Raw genomic sequence first — 15650 nt, 5'->3', positions numbered from 1 at the left:
TACAATCCCCTTCCCTTTCATGAATGTGACCTACCGAATTAGACTATTGACCGGATTTGTAATCACATAAGCAACACGACGGGTGCCACATGTGGAGCAGGATCTGCTTACCCTTCCGGAGCACCTGAGATCACCCCTAGTTTTTGGTGGGGTTCGTGTTGTTTATTCTTTAGTTTTCTATGTTGTGTCATGTGTACTATTGTTTTTCTGTTTGTCTTTTTTCATTTTTAGCCATGGCGTTGTCAGTTTGTTTTAGATTTATGAGTTTGACTGTCCCTTTGGTATCTTTCGTCCCTCTTCTATAAGAGGAAAACACATCAACTATAAGAGGGAAACACATCAACTATAAGAGGGAAAACACGTCAACTATAAGAGGGAAAACACTTCAACTATAAGAGGAAAACACATCAACTATGAGAGGGAACCACATCAACTATAAGAGGGAAACACATCACTTAGAAGAGGGAAACACGTCAACTATAAATGGTAAAACACATCAACTATAAGCGGGAAACACATCAACTATAAGAGGGAAACACATCAACTATAAGAGGGAAACACATCAACTATAAGAGGAAAACACATCAACTATAAGAGGGAAACACATCAACTATAAGAGGGAAACACTTCAACTTTAAGAGGGAAACACATCAACTATAAGAGGGAAAACACATCAACTATAAGAGGGAAACACATCAACTATAAGTGGGAAACACATCAACTATAAGAGGGAAAACACATCAACTATAAGAGGGAAACACATCAACTATAAGAGGGAAAACACATCAACTATAAGAGGGAAACACATCAACTATAAGAGGGAAACACATCAACTATAAGAGGTAAACACATCAACTATAAGAGGGAAACACATCAACTATAAGAGGGAAACACATCAACTATAAGAGGGAAAACACATCAACTATAAGAGGGAACACATCAACTATAAGAGGGAAAACACATCAACTATAAGAGGGAAACACATCAACTATAAGAGGGAAACACATCAACTATAAGAGGTAAACACATCAACTATAAGAGGGAAACACATCAACTATAAGAGGGAAACACATCAACTATAAGAGGGAAAACACATCAACTATAAGAGGGAAACACATCAACTATAAGAGGGAAAACACATCAACTATAAGAGGGAAACACATCAACTATAAGAGGGAAACACATCAACTATAAGAAGGAAAAACAGATCAACTATAAGAGGGAAACAAAGGAGCAGCAGAAACAACGAAGTTCAACAAAACATACGCCCAAATACATAGAAACAAACTATTTGCTATCTGTCATATTCCAGACTTGTTACAGGACATATTTTGAGAGAGAAAAATTGTAGGTTGAACCTGGTTTAATTGCATGCCAAACCTCCCGCTTAATGACAATATTAAAAAAAATGTAACTGAAACAGTACGTCACAGAAATACATCACAAACAAATGCAAAAACATTCATAACAGAGAAACACACACACAAATAATATAACAGTCGACAGAGCATGCAAACCCCGAACAACAACAGATATATTCTATCAACGATAAACACCTGCGGATATCAATAACAGTGACGCGTTTACGTAACTAACATGCAATCTCGCAATTTTTACAATGACTAAACAAATACTTCATCCAAACCATTTTCCTGACAGTGATGTTATGGAAAGGAAATTTTTTAATAATTTGGACTACAAACGATAAGACATACATGTAACAGGTTATAAAACCAGGTTTAATCCATCATTGTCTTCATAAGAAAGTGCTCAAACCAAGTCAGGAATAGGACAGTTGTTATCCAATCGTTTGATGTGATTCAGCTCTTAATTTTGCAATTTAAATAGGAACTTTCCGTTTTGCCCGGCTTTTTCTTTTTCTTTGTAACTTTAGTTTTTACACAGAACAGGATATATGATAGCACGTAAATGTTAATATAATATATCAGATCACTGTTCAGCAATAAGGGAAGATAGTGACAAAAAAATATCTCTCATCAAAACCGCTGATTAGTTTGGAGATTTTGAAACATAATGACATGCACCTGATTACCTTATTGATGCAGATAATTATTCCTTTTATTGTCTACAGTACATATTCAAGGTCACACCGAACTATAACATTGATTGGAACTTGTTCCCTCTTCATTTTCAGTGCATCCTGTAAAGTATTAGATCTGCACACATTCCTGCATTTGATTTAATAACCTCATCTCATATTGCTAATGGGATTTGTCCAATCAAATGTGACTAAAAATCTATTGAGAATTATAATTATAAAATCAGATTTCTTCATGGTTTTGATCATATTAAATAGATTTTCATTTACATCAATATGAATGCATCAAAGTACAATCAATTATATCAAACCCATTACGTCACAACATTGTAATGTTAAATAGTATGTGAAGCTGTTATGTCCTTTTTTTGTTGTTTTTATTTATATTCTTTTTATCTCCTCTGAAAGAACCCTGAGCAATGTAATACATGTATATAGACTTATATTTGTAATACGTTATATAACTATTACTATTGAACTTGTCCATAACAGTCTCAAGTAAAAATATTAAAATCGCTGCATATTTTTATAGTAATGGTAATAACTCATTATTTATCAGGATCACAAATACATACAACCTAAGAGTTTATTCAAACGCCTACTTTTAAACATACAGATTAGGGAAAATACCTTCGAACAATCGTCATAGACACAACTTGGTTTCTAATTTATATGTAGTTCCGACTAGTTTCATGACTCGCCAAAACTAATACGTTGTAGCTTCTACACAAATTTACACGTATTTCATGGTAAGCAGTCTTCTTGATATCAAAGAAAATTGAAATAAAATAAATTGCAATAACTTATGACTGGGGTTTCACTTTTGCTCGAGGTTTCTGGAAACACTGTACATTGTAAGTTTCACACAAACGAACAGTCAAAGACTGAAATATATCTTTAAAACAGGATGCATGCAATTTTATTGTATCTGTTTATTTGCTTATTTAGAATGTTCGTCAAAAATATTGAGCTTCAAAAATATTAATTTAAGGCAAACTGAAGATGCTACAATGTAATCGTGTCTATTCAAAATGTGTTGACGGAAATACCAAATTAAAACAACACACGGTGTCTTAATTGCCTTTCTGGATTTACCTTCATCCGGAACACTCGACGCTCGAGTATTTGAAAGCCAAGGATGTGTAGGAAAACCGAAAGATTTGAAGAATTATATGAACTAAAAGCAACAGACAGGTCAACTTCGCATGATGGAGTTATGGTTATATTTGAATAAGATTCTCGATTCAAACTCGTTTATAAATGTTTTTTGTCTATATGTCTTTTTCCATTTGTGTATCTTTGCTTTAAGCTTTTAATGACAAATTTTTACAAAGAGAATAAAAAAACTAGATTCCTCATATTTACTGCATAAGAGTGTTGTGCTTACTTAACTGGAAGAATTACACAAGTAAAAGCGAGTACCCAAAATTTACATGAACTGTATTGATGACCACGCAGAGACAATAAATCGTTCAACAGTGAGGTCGTTTGAAGGTATTTAAAGTACTAATTTTAGATATGGAAAACAAATGTGCTGAGCCAATGTCAAGTAGCAATTACGAAAATTAAACAGGAATACCAGTACCACTGCTAAACTATTACATTAAATAATTAAATGTTTTACTGTCAAACGGAACATTGGCTATATCGATTCATACTTACTTAACTGTATTTCGTAATGACAGACTAGACATGCAGAATATATAATGAAGATGTGACTGAATTTACATTACAAGTTTCACGGTAACATTGCTAAATAAAGGCAACAGTAGTATACCGCTGTTCAAACTCGTAAAGCCATGGACAAAAAACAAAATCGGGGTAACAAACTAAAACTGAGGGAAACGCATAAACATAAGAGGAGAACAACGACACAACACTACAATGTAACTTACACTAAAAGTTAATTGTATGAACAGTTAAAAGTGACATTCAATTAGCATTAGTGAAGTCCAATAACTACAATAACTAAAAACCAAAAGGAAAATAGTTCAACTAATAAACTGACACCTCATAACAATATGTCAAATCCGTATTCTGATTTTGTTCATGTATTTTGTTAAAGGTACATGTATTTCTAATTAGGTACAGGAAGTTTTAATAAGGTACTAGTATTTCGCATTGTAGCTGTGCATCCGTTCTCGCAACCTTTGTAGTTTATGGGATTCCCTCAAGTTTTATTTCATGGTTATGTTGTTTTTTCTCTTATAGGTAAATTTTCGAGAAATAACATAGGTAGATTACTGCAGTCCTAATTCAACACATAAATATGCCATCGGGAGGCAATGAAAATGAAGATACTCAAATGTTTGCATGACATAAAAAAAACTTCTTTGCATGAATCAACACATGCTTTGAGGGTAACCCGTTTGGCTGTTACGGTTTGACGAATTTACATTTATTCTGGTTGGAAACATTGTATATGATTCCTCGTGAAAGTAGAGTTCCATGTTCCCTGAACGCTCAGAACTCTTTTACAAACATACCTTCATTTCCAGCGACAGTAAGATAATGTATGTCCTATATCTGGGTCAATTTACCTTTTTGATTTATCACATTTGTTCTTTTCCTAAATATACATGATAGACCAAAATGGTTTACTTTTACAAATTGTGACTAGGATGGAGAGTTCTGTCATTGACACTCATACCATATCTTCTTATATACGAAATCATGGCTTCTGAACGCAAACAGAAAATCATCAGACAACCAAAAAACATCTTACACACTTCTATTTTGAATATTGATTTTTTAAACATTTAGGAGTTAACTGTATTGTATATTGAACTACGACGGCATCTATTGGGGATTTGATGGTCGCAAATTAAGTTTACTTTCGACTCGTTAGCGGAGACAGTAAACGGGTATTTGCGACCATCAAATCCCCAATGGATGCCGTCGGAGCTTAAAATACAATATTGTTATCTCCATTCTAATGATACTGATAGCAAATAACGTTAAAACATGTATTTAAAATCTGTCATATGCCGTCTGCGCTTGCGCGTACGTCCGATAGCATCAATTGTCAATTGATGGCATGTAGATAAGTGACGTTATCCAATCAAAATGGATATTACAAACGTTGTTGCATTAGAATTACTTATAAATGTTGATCTAGGATAACAACAAAGTCAGTGACCTTCTGCCATCACGACAAAAAAACGTAAAAACACTATCTAAAATAAAAAGGGAATACAGAAGTTACTTACAGATTTGACGTGGTTTCACAAAACATAATAGTCAAGATTAATTATAAACAAAACACGCTTCCATACTCCCAAAAGGGTTTTTGAAGAAAATTAATACTCAAGTTTACTGAACCATTAGTATTTAATTTTTGCATTTGACAAGTCAATCAAAACAAGAACAAAAAACAAACAATTTTTAAAAATATAATTTTATTCATAAAAAATACACGGAAATAATAGATAATACAATGAAAGAAGAAACTTGAAAAGTTTTGCTAACATAATTGATTATATTAGAACGGGAAGGCTTCGGACAAAATGTTTATCACTTCGGAAATAGAAAGGAGGATATAGGACATAGCACCTAAAGGGATTGATATGTACAGATTAGCTTAACAAAATAATGTAATGGTAATGACAAGTTTCTGCCATGTAAATAAATGTTTAGATTCATCACACATACCTATGTAAACTCTCAAACGTCACATGACAGGTGCTTATTGAGAACTTAACCTGTAAATGCTCTATCTCGACAATCATAAACACCAAATGGAAACAATAGGTATAACTGATTGATACAGCGTTGATTATCAACAAGAAAGTTTATGTGTGTCTCACCTCTTTTGCATATTTCAGCCAACTGAATATGTTTAAATTGCACAAGAAAGTTCAACACAAATTAATAAAGAAGCTGATGTATAGAAATAATGCTTGTCTTTCAAAATTGCAACAAGTAAATAGATGTAAATAGACATTAGCAGGCGCTCTTATCTGGACATTATGCCTCGTTAGTAGGTTTTGCCAAACTGCAACATTGAATGGTCTATGAATGGAAATGCAGGAGCGATTAAAAAAAATACACTTTTAATCCCGTCTTATAAATCTCCATCTTTAAGATGACAGAAATATCTATCTCTAATTTCCCAATGACAATAGTAGAAAATGATTGTAAATAACTTATTCTACATGCACCTAGCGTTGGCTTGTTCCTCCTATTATCTCTCCCCACACCCTATAGTGGTAAACGTTGTATGCTGTCTTCGATTGTTTATAATGAATGAGAAACTGATATGTATAGGTAGTTAGAGATGTTGAATTTCTATAAAAATTTTCCTCCTTTCACGCCATAGAGAACATCTTTACAAATGATTCATATAACATGCAGCAGAGTAAAACAGTATTATTCCAGTTAAAAAAAAATCCACTAATCCATTCACTCACTGTACAAGATAAGGACTACCGAAGATAATCAACACATTCAACAGCCAAGGCAGCAGATGGTTGGTTGAAATAAATTTTGGGCACTAATCCTTCACAACATATACGAGTGCCATATTTGGTTGAAGCCACTTTTGAGTCAATCATTAGTTTGCCTCGTTTGGTACAGTCCTTTTTAACTTCTGATCTATCCTAGAAAGAAAATGATTATTGTTATTAACACATACAATACTATATATAGCTCCCTTAGATATTGTAAGGAAAAGTTATTATAATGCACGACTTTTCTACTATGTCTACTAGTATTAAGATCTTAAATTATTTCGTTCATTGAATTTCTGAGTGTCTTTTTGTGGTATGTGTCGTCGGGTTACAGTATCATTGACGTATACCCTTCGTCGTTCTTTCATATTAAAAATGATACTTAAATCTATCCTAAGGCAGAGATAATAATGGTACCAGAACACTATACACAGGCAAATTTCACTCACATCAATTTCACGTGAATATAATTTCATGTGAATCTCACGTGAAATTCACATCAATTTCACCTCAAACGAGCTTATACGTGAAACTCACGGGAAATCAGTTTTTGTGAGTTTTTTGTGAATCTTATGTTAAACTAATGTGAATTTAACATCAAAATCACGTAATTTTTTTTCATGTGAAATTCACATGAATTTCTAAAATAGAATATTTCAAATAACATCTAAATTTTCAAATTTAATTGAAATCATGAAAAATGTCAATTTTTGTTGTTGTAAATTTCACATCAGATTCATGTGAATCTCAATTCCCTTTTACACAATAGTGCTTCTCTTTATTAATTTTTAGCTTTTGCTAATATATATTTTAATTCTGTATTACTAGCTTTGCTAGTCATGTGCACTTATGTCTGTGTTCTTGCATAATTAGTTGTATGTTTGTACTTTAAGAACGTTGGTTTTTAAAGCCTTACTATTTTAGCGACAATCAAAAAATTTGGTTTGTACCACCTCACTATATATTATATAATAAATTACAATCCATCGAAGGACATACCTTAAGGCAGAGGTGGCAAGTGTACCAGAATACTATACGATATGTTTCCAACATATTCTAAGACAGAGATTACAAGGATACCAGAACACTATACAATGACTTATTGTACACCTGACGATTTATCCTAATGACGAAAGAACAAGATACCAGGACACTATACAATGACTTATTGTACACCTGACGATTTATACTAATGACGAAAGAACAAGATACCAGGACACTGTATTATAACTTACCGTACTTCGGAAAACATATCCTAAGGCAGCATGTATTATTAGTTACATAGTGTGCTAGTGACCTAATACGGTATATATATGGAGTCAGTAAATTCCCATATGGAATTTACTGACCCCATATATACCATATTACGTCACCAGCACACTATGTAACGAATTTATCTTACCGACTATCTTAACGTGTAAAATTTAGACTTGTGATCTATCAAAATGACCAAGCCAGTACTGTTAGCATTGAGAAACTACTTCCATTGATCCTACAAGAATAGCCAACGATAACAACGTGTGAGGTTTAATTGTGTTTAATGAATTTATTTCAATCTTAATCATCCATTTCTTCGTCTGTTGAAACTTCAATACTGTTAGCATTGAGAAACTACTTCCAATGATCCTACAAGAATAGCCAACGATAACAACGTGTGAGGTTTAAATGTGTTTAATATACTGTTAGCATTGAGAAACTACTTCCATTGATCCTACAAGAATAGCCAACGATAACAACGTGTGAGGTTTAAATGTGTTTATAAGAATTTATTTCAATCTTAATCATCCTTTCTTCGTCTGTTGAAACCTTTAAGATTTTTTCTCAGTTCCGTTTTGTTTTTATAAAGGGACGTAACACCCCTACTAACCGTGTTTGAAATAAGCCCCTCCTCCTACTACCTAATATGGTATATAAAGGGACGTAACTCCACTACTAACCGTGTATGAAATAAGCCCCATCTCCCTACTAACCTAATATCAAATATACACGGTCTTCACGCGGACGCTTTTAACCAATCACATTCCTAGAAATGTATAGGAGGTAAGATAATATAACTTACCGTACACCGGAAGACATATCCTAAGGCAGCATTTACAAGAGATACAGACACGGTTTCGCTTGAGTTACAACATTTTAATGATGAACATGGCATATTATAATAAGCATAGCCAAGAGTCCCATTACAACATGGTCCGTTGGAATCAAATTCATATATCTGTAAAAAGAAATGGAATATTTCTTTAATTTTGTTATGAGTTTGCTTTTATTTCTCAGGGGATTATATATTGATTTATTTATTATTATGCAACTTGATATACACATTAAACAACTTAAAGGCACTACGTTTGTCAGTTAGGCTCCAATATTTACGTTTCACTTAACAGAAACTGTTTTATTATATCAAATTATTGTTTATATTTATCATGTCAATTTATTAAAGTGTTTTTGAAATTTTGCATTGATATCGAAAGCAAGTTAAGAAAATTACAGCACTTAAAAGCTGTATAATAATGGATCATAAAATCATAAAAAAAATGTTTTAGATGTAAACTTGGAAGTTTGCCGTTTCAAGTGACTATTTATGGTATTATTCTATGTTTTTTCTAGTCTTCTGTCTACAAATATTGGTTTACAATAACACAGATTCCTTGTAAAGGGTCTTCGCATAATCTATGTGCTTTGTCTAGTAAGTAAACTCGTAAAAATAGGTACTGCTTGTATTTTTATATATGTGTAGTCAACAAAAAAACATGGAGATGGTGGATATAAGATATCTTATCATACATAACTATTCTACTTTATGTTAAAAGAAGTGAATAAAAAACTAAGCGGGATAGTCAGTTGGTATTTTGATTATATATAAGGGGGTAAACCACACAAAAGAAAATACTTCTGTAGAAATGAGAGATTTTTTTTTGCCAAGTGAAATAGAATCAAAGTTAAAGTAGCAGTCCAACCATAATTTAAATGAATTTAAAATCTTTTTCTAAAATACAAAACTGAAAAAATTAGTAAGGTCCACCAAAATTGTCCATCTCTCCTATATTAATATAGTTTGGTCTAAAAAAAATACATTTTCGATGTACGTTTTAATATTTCTGAATTGACAAGGTTTTCTTATATTAATGTCGCTCCTTTCGTGTCTTAAAGTTACAATGTTAAACTTGATATTCGAATATATCTGTACGCTTCTATTTGAAGGAGTCTCATAGGAATATATCTGAACGCTTCTATTTGAAGGAGTCTCATAGGAATATATCTGAACGCTTCTATTTGAAGGAGTCTCATAGGAATATATCTGAACGCTTCTATTTGAAGGAGTCTCATAGGAATATATCTGAACGCTTCTATTTGAAGGAGTCTCATAGGAATATATCTGAACGCTTCTATTTGAAGGAGTCTCATAGGAATATATCTGAACGCTTCTATTTGAAGGAGTCTCATAGGAATATATCTGAACGCTTCTATTTGAAGGAGTCTCATAGGAATATATCTGAACGCTTCTATTTGAATGAGTCTCATAGGAATATATCAGAACGCTTCTATTTGAAGGAGTCTCATAGGAATATATCTGAACGCTTCTATTTGAAGGAGTCTCATAGGAATATATCTGAACGCTTCTATTTGAAGGAGTCTCATAGTATTTTTATTTTATTTCAGCTCGACGTCAAATCGTTAACTTATGTTTATGTTTTGCCTTTTTGTCCTTGTAATCTTTAAATACATATATGATCTGCAGTTTCAAAGGACAACAATTACAGAATAAAATAAAGAAATAACCAAATGATGTATATCCTTAGTCTCATATATTTCGTTTTACCGAGGAGTTATATTACTGGAAACTTTGGTGTACTGCTTTCCACATTATAGACTAGTTTGCGGCTTGATAAATATAAATGAGTAATAATTATCTCATCATATTTTATCAGTTTACAAAACTTTGAATTTTTCGAAAACTAAGGATTTTCTTATCCCAGGCATAGATTGCCTTAGCCGTTTTTGGCACAATTTTTTGGAATTTTGCACGTGTTTGGCTCTATAAACATTTGTATATGAGCGTCACTGATGAGTCTCATGTAGACAAAACGCGCGTCTGGCGTACTAAATTATAATCCTGGTACCTTTGATAACTATTATCAGCAGGTCACTTTCAAGGTCCAGGAATTTATATTAGTATAATGTTGTTAAATATATAATATTTTTGGGTATGCTTTTGATACAACAATAAACGCTCTTCCAACATATTAAACAAACAATAAAATATCGAGTAAATAATATAGAATTTCAACTGCTAATAGAATATACCATAAACAATTTCTGTAATCAACTTTAAATAATTTGATGAGACAGTTATTAAGCAAAAATCAAATCACAACAAATTTCTCTAGTCTTACCTCACTATTTATATCACTAAATAATAAAACTAGAATTGTAATCCAACATAATAAATCACACATCATATTAACCTGGACAGAGAACGTATATAGATAACCATACTATCCCTTCAAGCTTTAGACATGCACAACTTTCTGCATTTGATTTTATAACTGCTGTAATCCTTTACTTTATATTGTTAATGAAATCTGTCCAATCAACGCTTGAACAAAATCCTATGGAGAATTATAATTACAAAATCACATTTCTTCATGGTGTTGATCGAATTAAAAGTATTTCCATATTAATCGATATTTCAACAGCAAAGTAGCTATCAAAATCAATTATATTATAATAACTGAGTTTGATAACAATTATTTTGATAGTTGTCTGATTTTTTATAGTCCAAAAGAAGACAAGATAAATATTTGAGGTTATAACGTGTAGTGACGAGTTCCTGACAACAACTATCAGATTACCTACAAGACTATGCTTGTAACTTATAACGAAATGATTTTACCAATATTTTTAACACGACCAATCATTGTTCGACATTTAAACTATTACATTTGACTACCATTCCCATTTACAATATGAGATGCATGTCCAAAACCACAATCGAGATTCTTTTATCAGATAATGGGTAATGTAGAACTGAAGTACCGTTCTGAGATTAGAAATACATTAGGAAAAATAGAATTTCACTCATCCAAAACGTCATTAACTGTTTGACTAACTTTGCTGTACTTAAGGACTATGTGTGAGGTGTAGCGTTGATGGTTATTCAGATCTTAGCTGGGTGAATTAGGAAATAATGTATAAATGTAACATGAACTTTATAAACATTGCTGTGAGGTGCATTTTGGGAATGAAATTACATTATGTGTGATGAAAAAACTTCAGCGGTAGGGATAAATGACCTACTTTTTAAAACTCCTCTGAAACAAACAGTTGTATATAAACATTTGTGCTATATACGACTGTACCCGTTTAGAAAGTGGTTGGTTGAGCGCTCACAATCTTGACGTAAAACCCAGCCATATTTTGTATGTACCTGTCCAAAATTACGAGCCTTTCATTTAGTGACTCTTTGTCATATATCTTTTTCGTGTATATTTTTTTCATATATAAGAACTCGAAAGAAACTTAAATACAGAAAGTCCCTCATTTAATACAAAATGTAAGCTCCAACACATCAAAGGATGCAAACAACTGTCATATTCCTGACTTGGTCTGGCATTTCCTTATGTTGAAAAGGGGGATAATAACTTTTTAAAACTCTGATATGTATGGTAATTTCCAATCTACAGACATCTTGTGAGAGCTATAGTTTTCAAAGGTACCAGGATTATAATTTAGTACGCCAGACGCGCGTTTCGTCTACATAAGACTCATTAGTGACGCTCATATAAAAATATTAATAGAGTCAAACGAGTACAAAGTTGAAGAGCATTGAGGATTCAAAATAATAAAAAGTTGTGCAAAATACGGCTAAGGTAATCTATTTGGGATAAGAAAATCCTTAATTTTTTCTAAAAATTAAACGTTTTGTAAACAAGAAATTTATAAAAATAAAAAATGACCACATTATTGATATTCATGTCAACATCGACGTTTTGACTACTGGGCTGGTGATACCATCGGGGACGAAATGTCAACCAGCAGTGGCATCGACCCAGTGGTGTAAATAGTTATCAAAGGTACCAGGATTATAATTTAGTACGCCAGACGCGCGTTTCGTAAACATAAGACTCATCAGTGACGCTCATATCAAAATATTACTAAAGCCAAACGAGTACAAAGTTGAAGAGCATTGGAATCCGAAATAATAAAAAGTTGTGCCAAATACGACTAAGCTATAACGGCCAATAGTAATTTTGAAAGTATGAAAGATAAGGAATGGGTGAATTTTAGAAGTAAATTGTATATATCGACGCGTAAAAGAAAACACATCAGTGTAGATGGATATCAACAGTTTCAAGACAGACATATTGTGTAGTAGTAATATAAAGAACTTCAAAGTTGTGTAAACCATTGTATACCTCTGTTTGGTTATATTATTAAAATGAAGGACATACATTCCAACTGGTCAAGCTTAATCAAATGTCGATGAATGAGTTGCAAAACACTACATAGATGAAAGATTGACCAACACTAACTCCGTAAAAGGTGAAGTTTCGTAAGTAAAAGTAAACAGTATAAGTGTAATGTATAAAATAAAAAATCAACAGAAAAATGACGTTTGTTAGAACTTTGAGGACAACAGTAATATCATTCTCAAGAATTACATGGAAAATTTAAGTGCAACAGTACGATTCTTCTGAAGAATTACAGGAAACTTTAAAGGACAACAGTCAGATCATTCTGCTTTCATGCTTCGAGAACCGTAATTAGCCGCACAATGACATCCGTTAGATATCACTTTCTCTTTCTTATATTCCTTGATTATAGCTAATGATGATTCTCAATAACTCCTACAGATTATTCTAATCAACTGGAAATATTGCAGAGAAAAAGGAAACTAGAAGATAATAACCCGTTGGACATTGATTCCCTACTGGGTTAAATAAAGCACAGATAATTATTTCCAATGTTTTGATATTATCCTTTGTCTGATATTTGAAACGCCGATACATTATTTCTTTCATTTGATTCCATAACACAAAAATAGTTATTGCATACTTTTGATGATTCCACAGTTATTTCTTTCATTTGATTCCATAATACAGCAATAGTTATTGCATACTTTTGATGCTTCTATAGTTCTATTATTCACTTGATTCCATAATACAATAATCGTTATTGCGTACAGTTGATGGTATTTTGTAATGGTTGATATAATTTTAGTCCGTTTACTGTTGATTTTTTTTCAAACCGAAGTCATGACCCAGTACCTTGTTATTGTCATATTCTTTCGAAACGTTAGATATTCATCCATTAGGAGTAAAAGATATAATTGTATACACAATAAAAAAAATGTCTATCACAACTTTTAATTCTGTAGTTAATACTTTAGAATGAGTGTTAATATGATTACTATAAAATACCGAAATATGTTAGAGTTTGAACAATGATCTGACAAAACTACTCCTACTTTTCAATTTTTTAACGTCAAAATAAAACGATGCTTCTGGGTAAGGTATTCTATGCCTTTGGTATCTTCTTTTAAATAATCCATTTGTCCTTTGTGTATACCAATAGCATAGTTGGATTAATCGTAATATGTAACGTCCAATAATATATTTTTTTCTATTTTTTCAAGGTTTTACAGATCTGTCTTATAGAACTGTATTTTGGTAGACATTGATCATTCTGATCTGTAATTGTAATTTCTTGTGTTGAAACGTTGTCAAAGTTTAGTGTGTCATCTGTTGTTACAGTACCATAACTGCAGAGTTACGCGCGTTTCTACACTGATTGTTTTGTATGACCTTTCCTGTACCATTTGCTTTTCATTGAATCGATGTTAAAAAAGGGGGATATGCCAAAGGGACATACACACTCCAAAATCGGACCAAGGAAACAAATTTCAGAGAAGGAGGTTTGAGATATAAATTATATTCGTATAAACCTACCACAAATGCATGTGTCCATCGAAAGTCAGGAACCTTGTCAGTGGAAGTCTTAAGTCTTATTGTTTTATTATTTGTATAATTGATGATGATTGCAGATTTTAAACATTTTCTGTTTATGTTCAAAACTTTTCAGATACGAGCAAAAGTAAAGCTTTAAATTGAAAACTTTTTAAAATCTTCACCCAAAAATCCGTGAAATCAACCAATATACAGTTTCTTAATTAAGTTATATAGATGAACTTTTGAGGAACTGCAAAAATAGCAGAAAATAAAAGAATATTTACAAGTGATATACAATGTAAGCCATTAGACATCTCTGTGACATTAATCCGATGTTGTATTTGGAGACATGAAGCAATTAGGTAGATTTCCAATCTGAGAACGAAGACTTGATTATTACTGTATTTTATCAACATTAGTCTGCAACACCTGGTGCCGTCTATTTATCCTACAATATTTATAGCTGCCAGACAAGTAAATTCAAATTAGTTTTTTTCATATAATAGAAGGAATGTTCATCTAAAGATACAAAAAAATCAGGTCTCAATTTAAGGAATAATTGTACACTCCTGTTGACTTTTTTAGCTCACCTGGCCCAAAGGGCCAAGTGAGCTTTTCTCATCACTTTGCGTCCGGCGTCCTTCGTCGTCCGTCGTCGTCGTCGTCCGTCGTCGTCGTCCGTCGTCGTTAACTTTTACAAAAATCTTCTCATCTGAAACTACTGGGCCAAATTTAATCAAACTTGGCCACAATCATCATTAGGGTATTTAGTTTAAAAATTGTGTCCGGTGATCTGGTCAACCAACCAAGATGGCCGCCATGGCTAAAAATAGAACATAGGGGTAAAATGCAGTTGTTGGCTTATAACTCAAAAACCAAAGCATTTAGAGCAAATCTGACAGGGGTTAAATTGTATATCAGGTCAAGATCTATCTTCCCTGAAAATTTCAGATGAATTGAACAACCCGTTGTTGGGTTGCTGCCCCTGAATTTGTAATATTAAGGACATTTGGCTGTTTTTGGTTATTATCTTGAATAATATTATAGATAGAGATAAACTGTAAACGGAAATAATGTTCAGCAAAGTAAGATTTACGAATAAGTCAACACGACCGAAATGGTCAGTTGACCCCTTTAGGAGTTATTGCCCTTTATAGTCAATTTTTAACCATTTTTCGTAAATCTTAGTAATCT

The 15650-nt window shown here is 32.5% G+C and overlaps 1 protein-coding gene across 1 annotated transcript; it reads right to left on the bottom strand.

Annotated features, from left to right (window-relative positions):
* Positions 1–5440: 5440 nt before the first annotated feature.
* Positions 5441–11374, bottom strand: LOC139493157 (uncharacterized). The gene is made up of 3 exons (XM_071281328.1): positions 10902–11374; positions 8567–8722; positions 5441–6657 (listed from the first exon to the last, which is right to left on the bottom strand). Exons 1-3 carry the CDS (start codon positions 10965–10967, stop codon positions 6484–6486), a joined length of 396 nt encoding a protein of 131 aa, XP_071137429.1. The 5' UTR covers positions 10968–11374; the 3' UTR covers positions 5441–6483.
* Between the last annotated feature and the right edge of the window lie 4276 nt (positions 11375–15650).

The sequence above is a fragment of the Mytilus edulis genome, chromosome 10, assembly GCF_963676685.1.
Source record: "Mytilus edulis chromosome 10, xbMytEdul2.2, whole genome shotgun sequence".
Taxonomy (NCBI): domain Eukaryota; kingdom Metazoa; phylum Mollusca; class Bivalvia; order Mytilida; family Mytilidae; genus Mytilus; species Mytilus edulis.
Note: the sequence above shows the minus strand (reverse complement) of the source record. Positions and strands in the feature narration are given on the sequence as shown.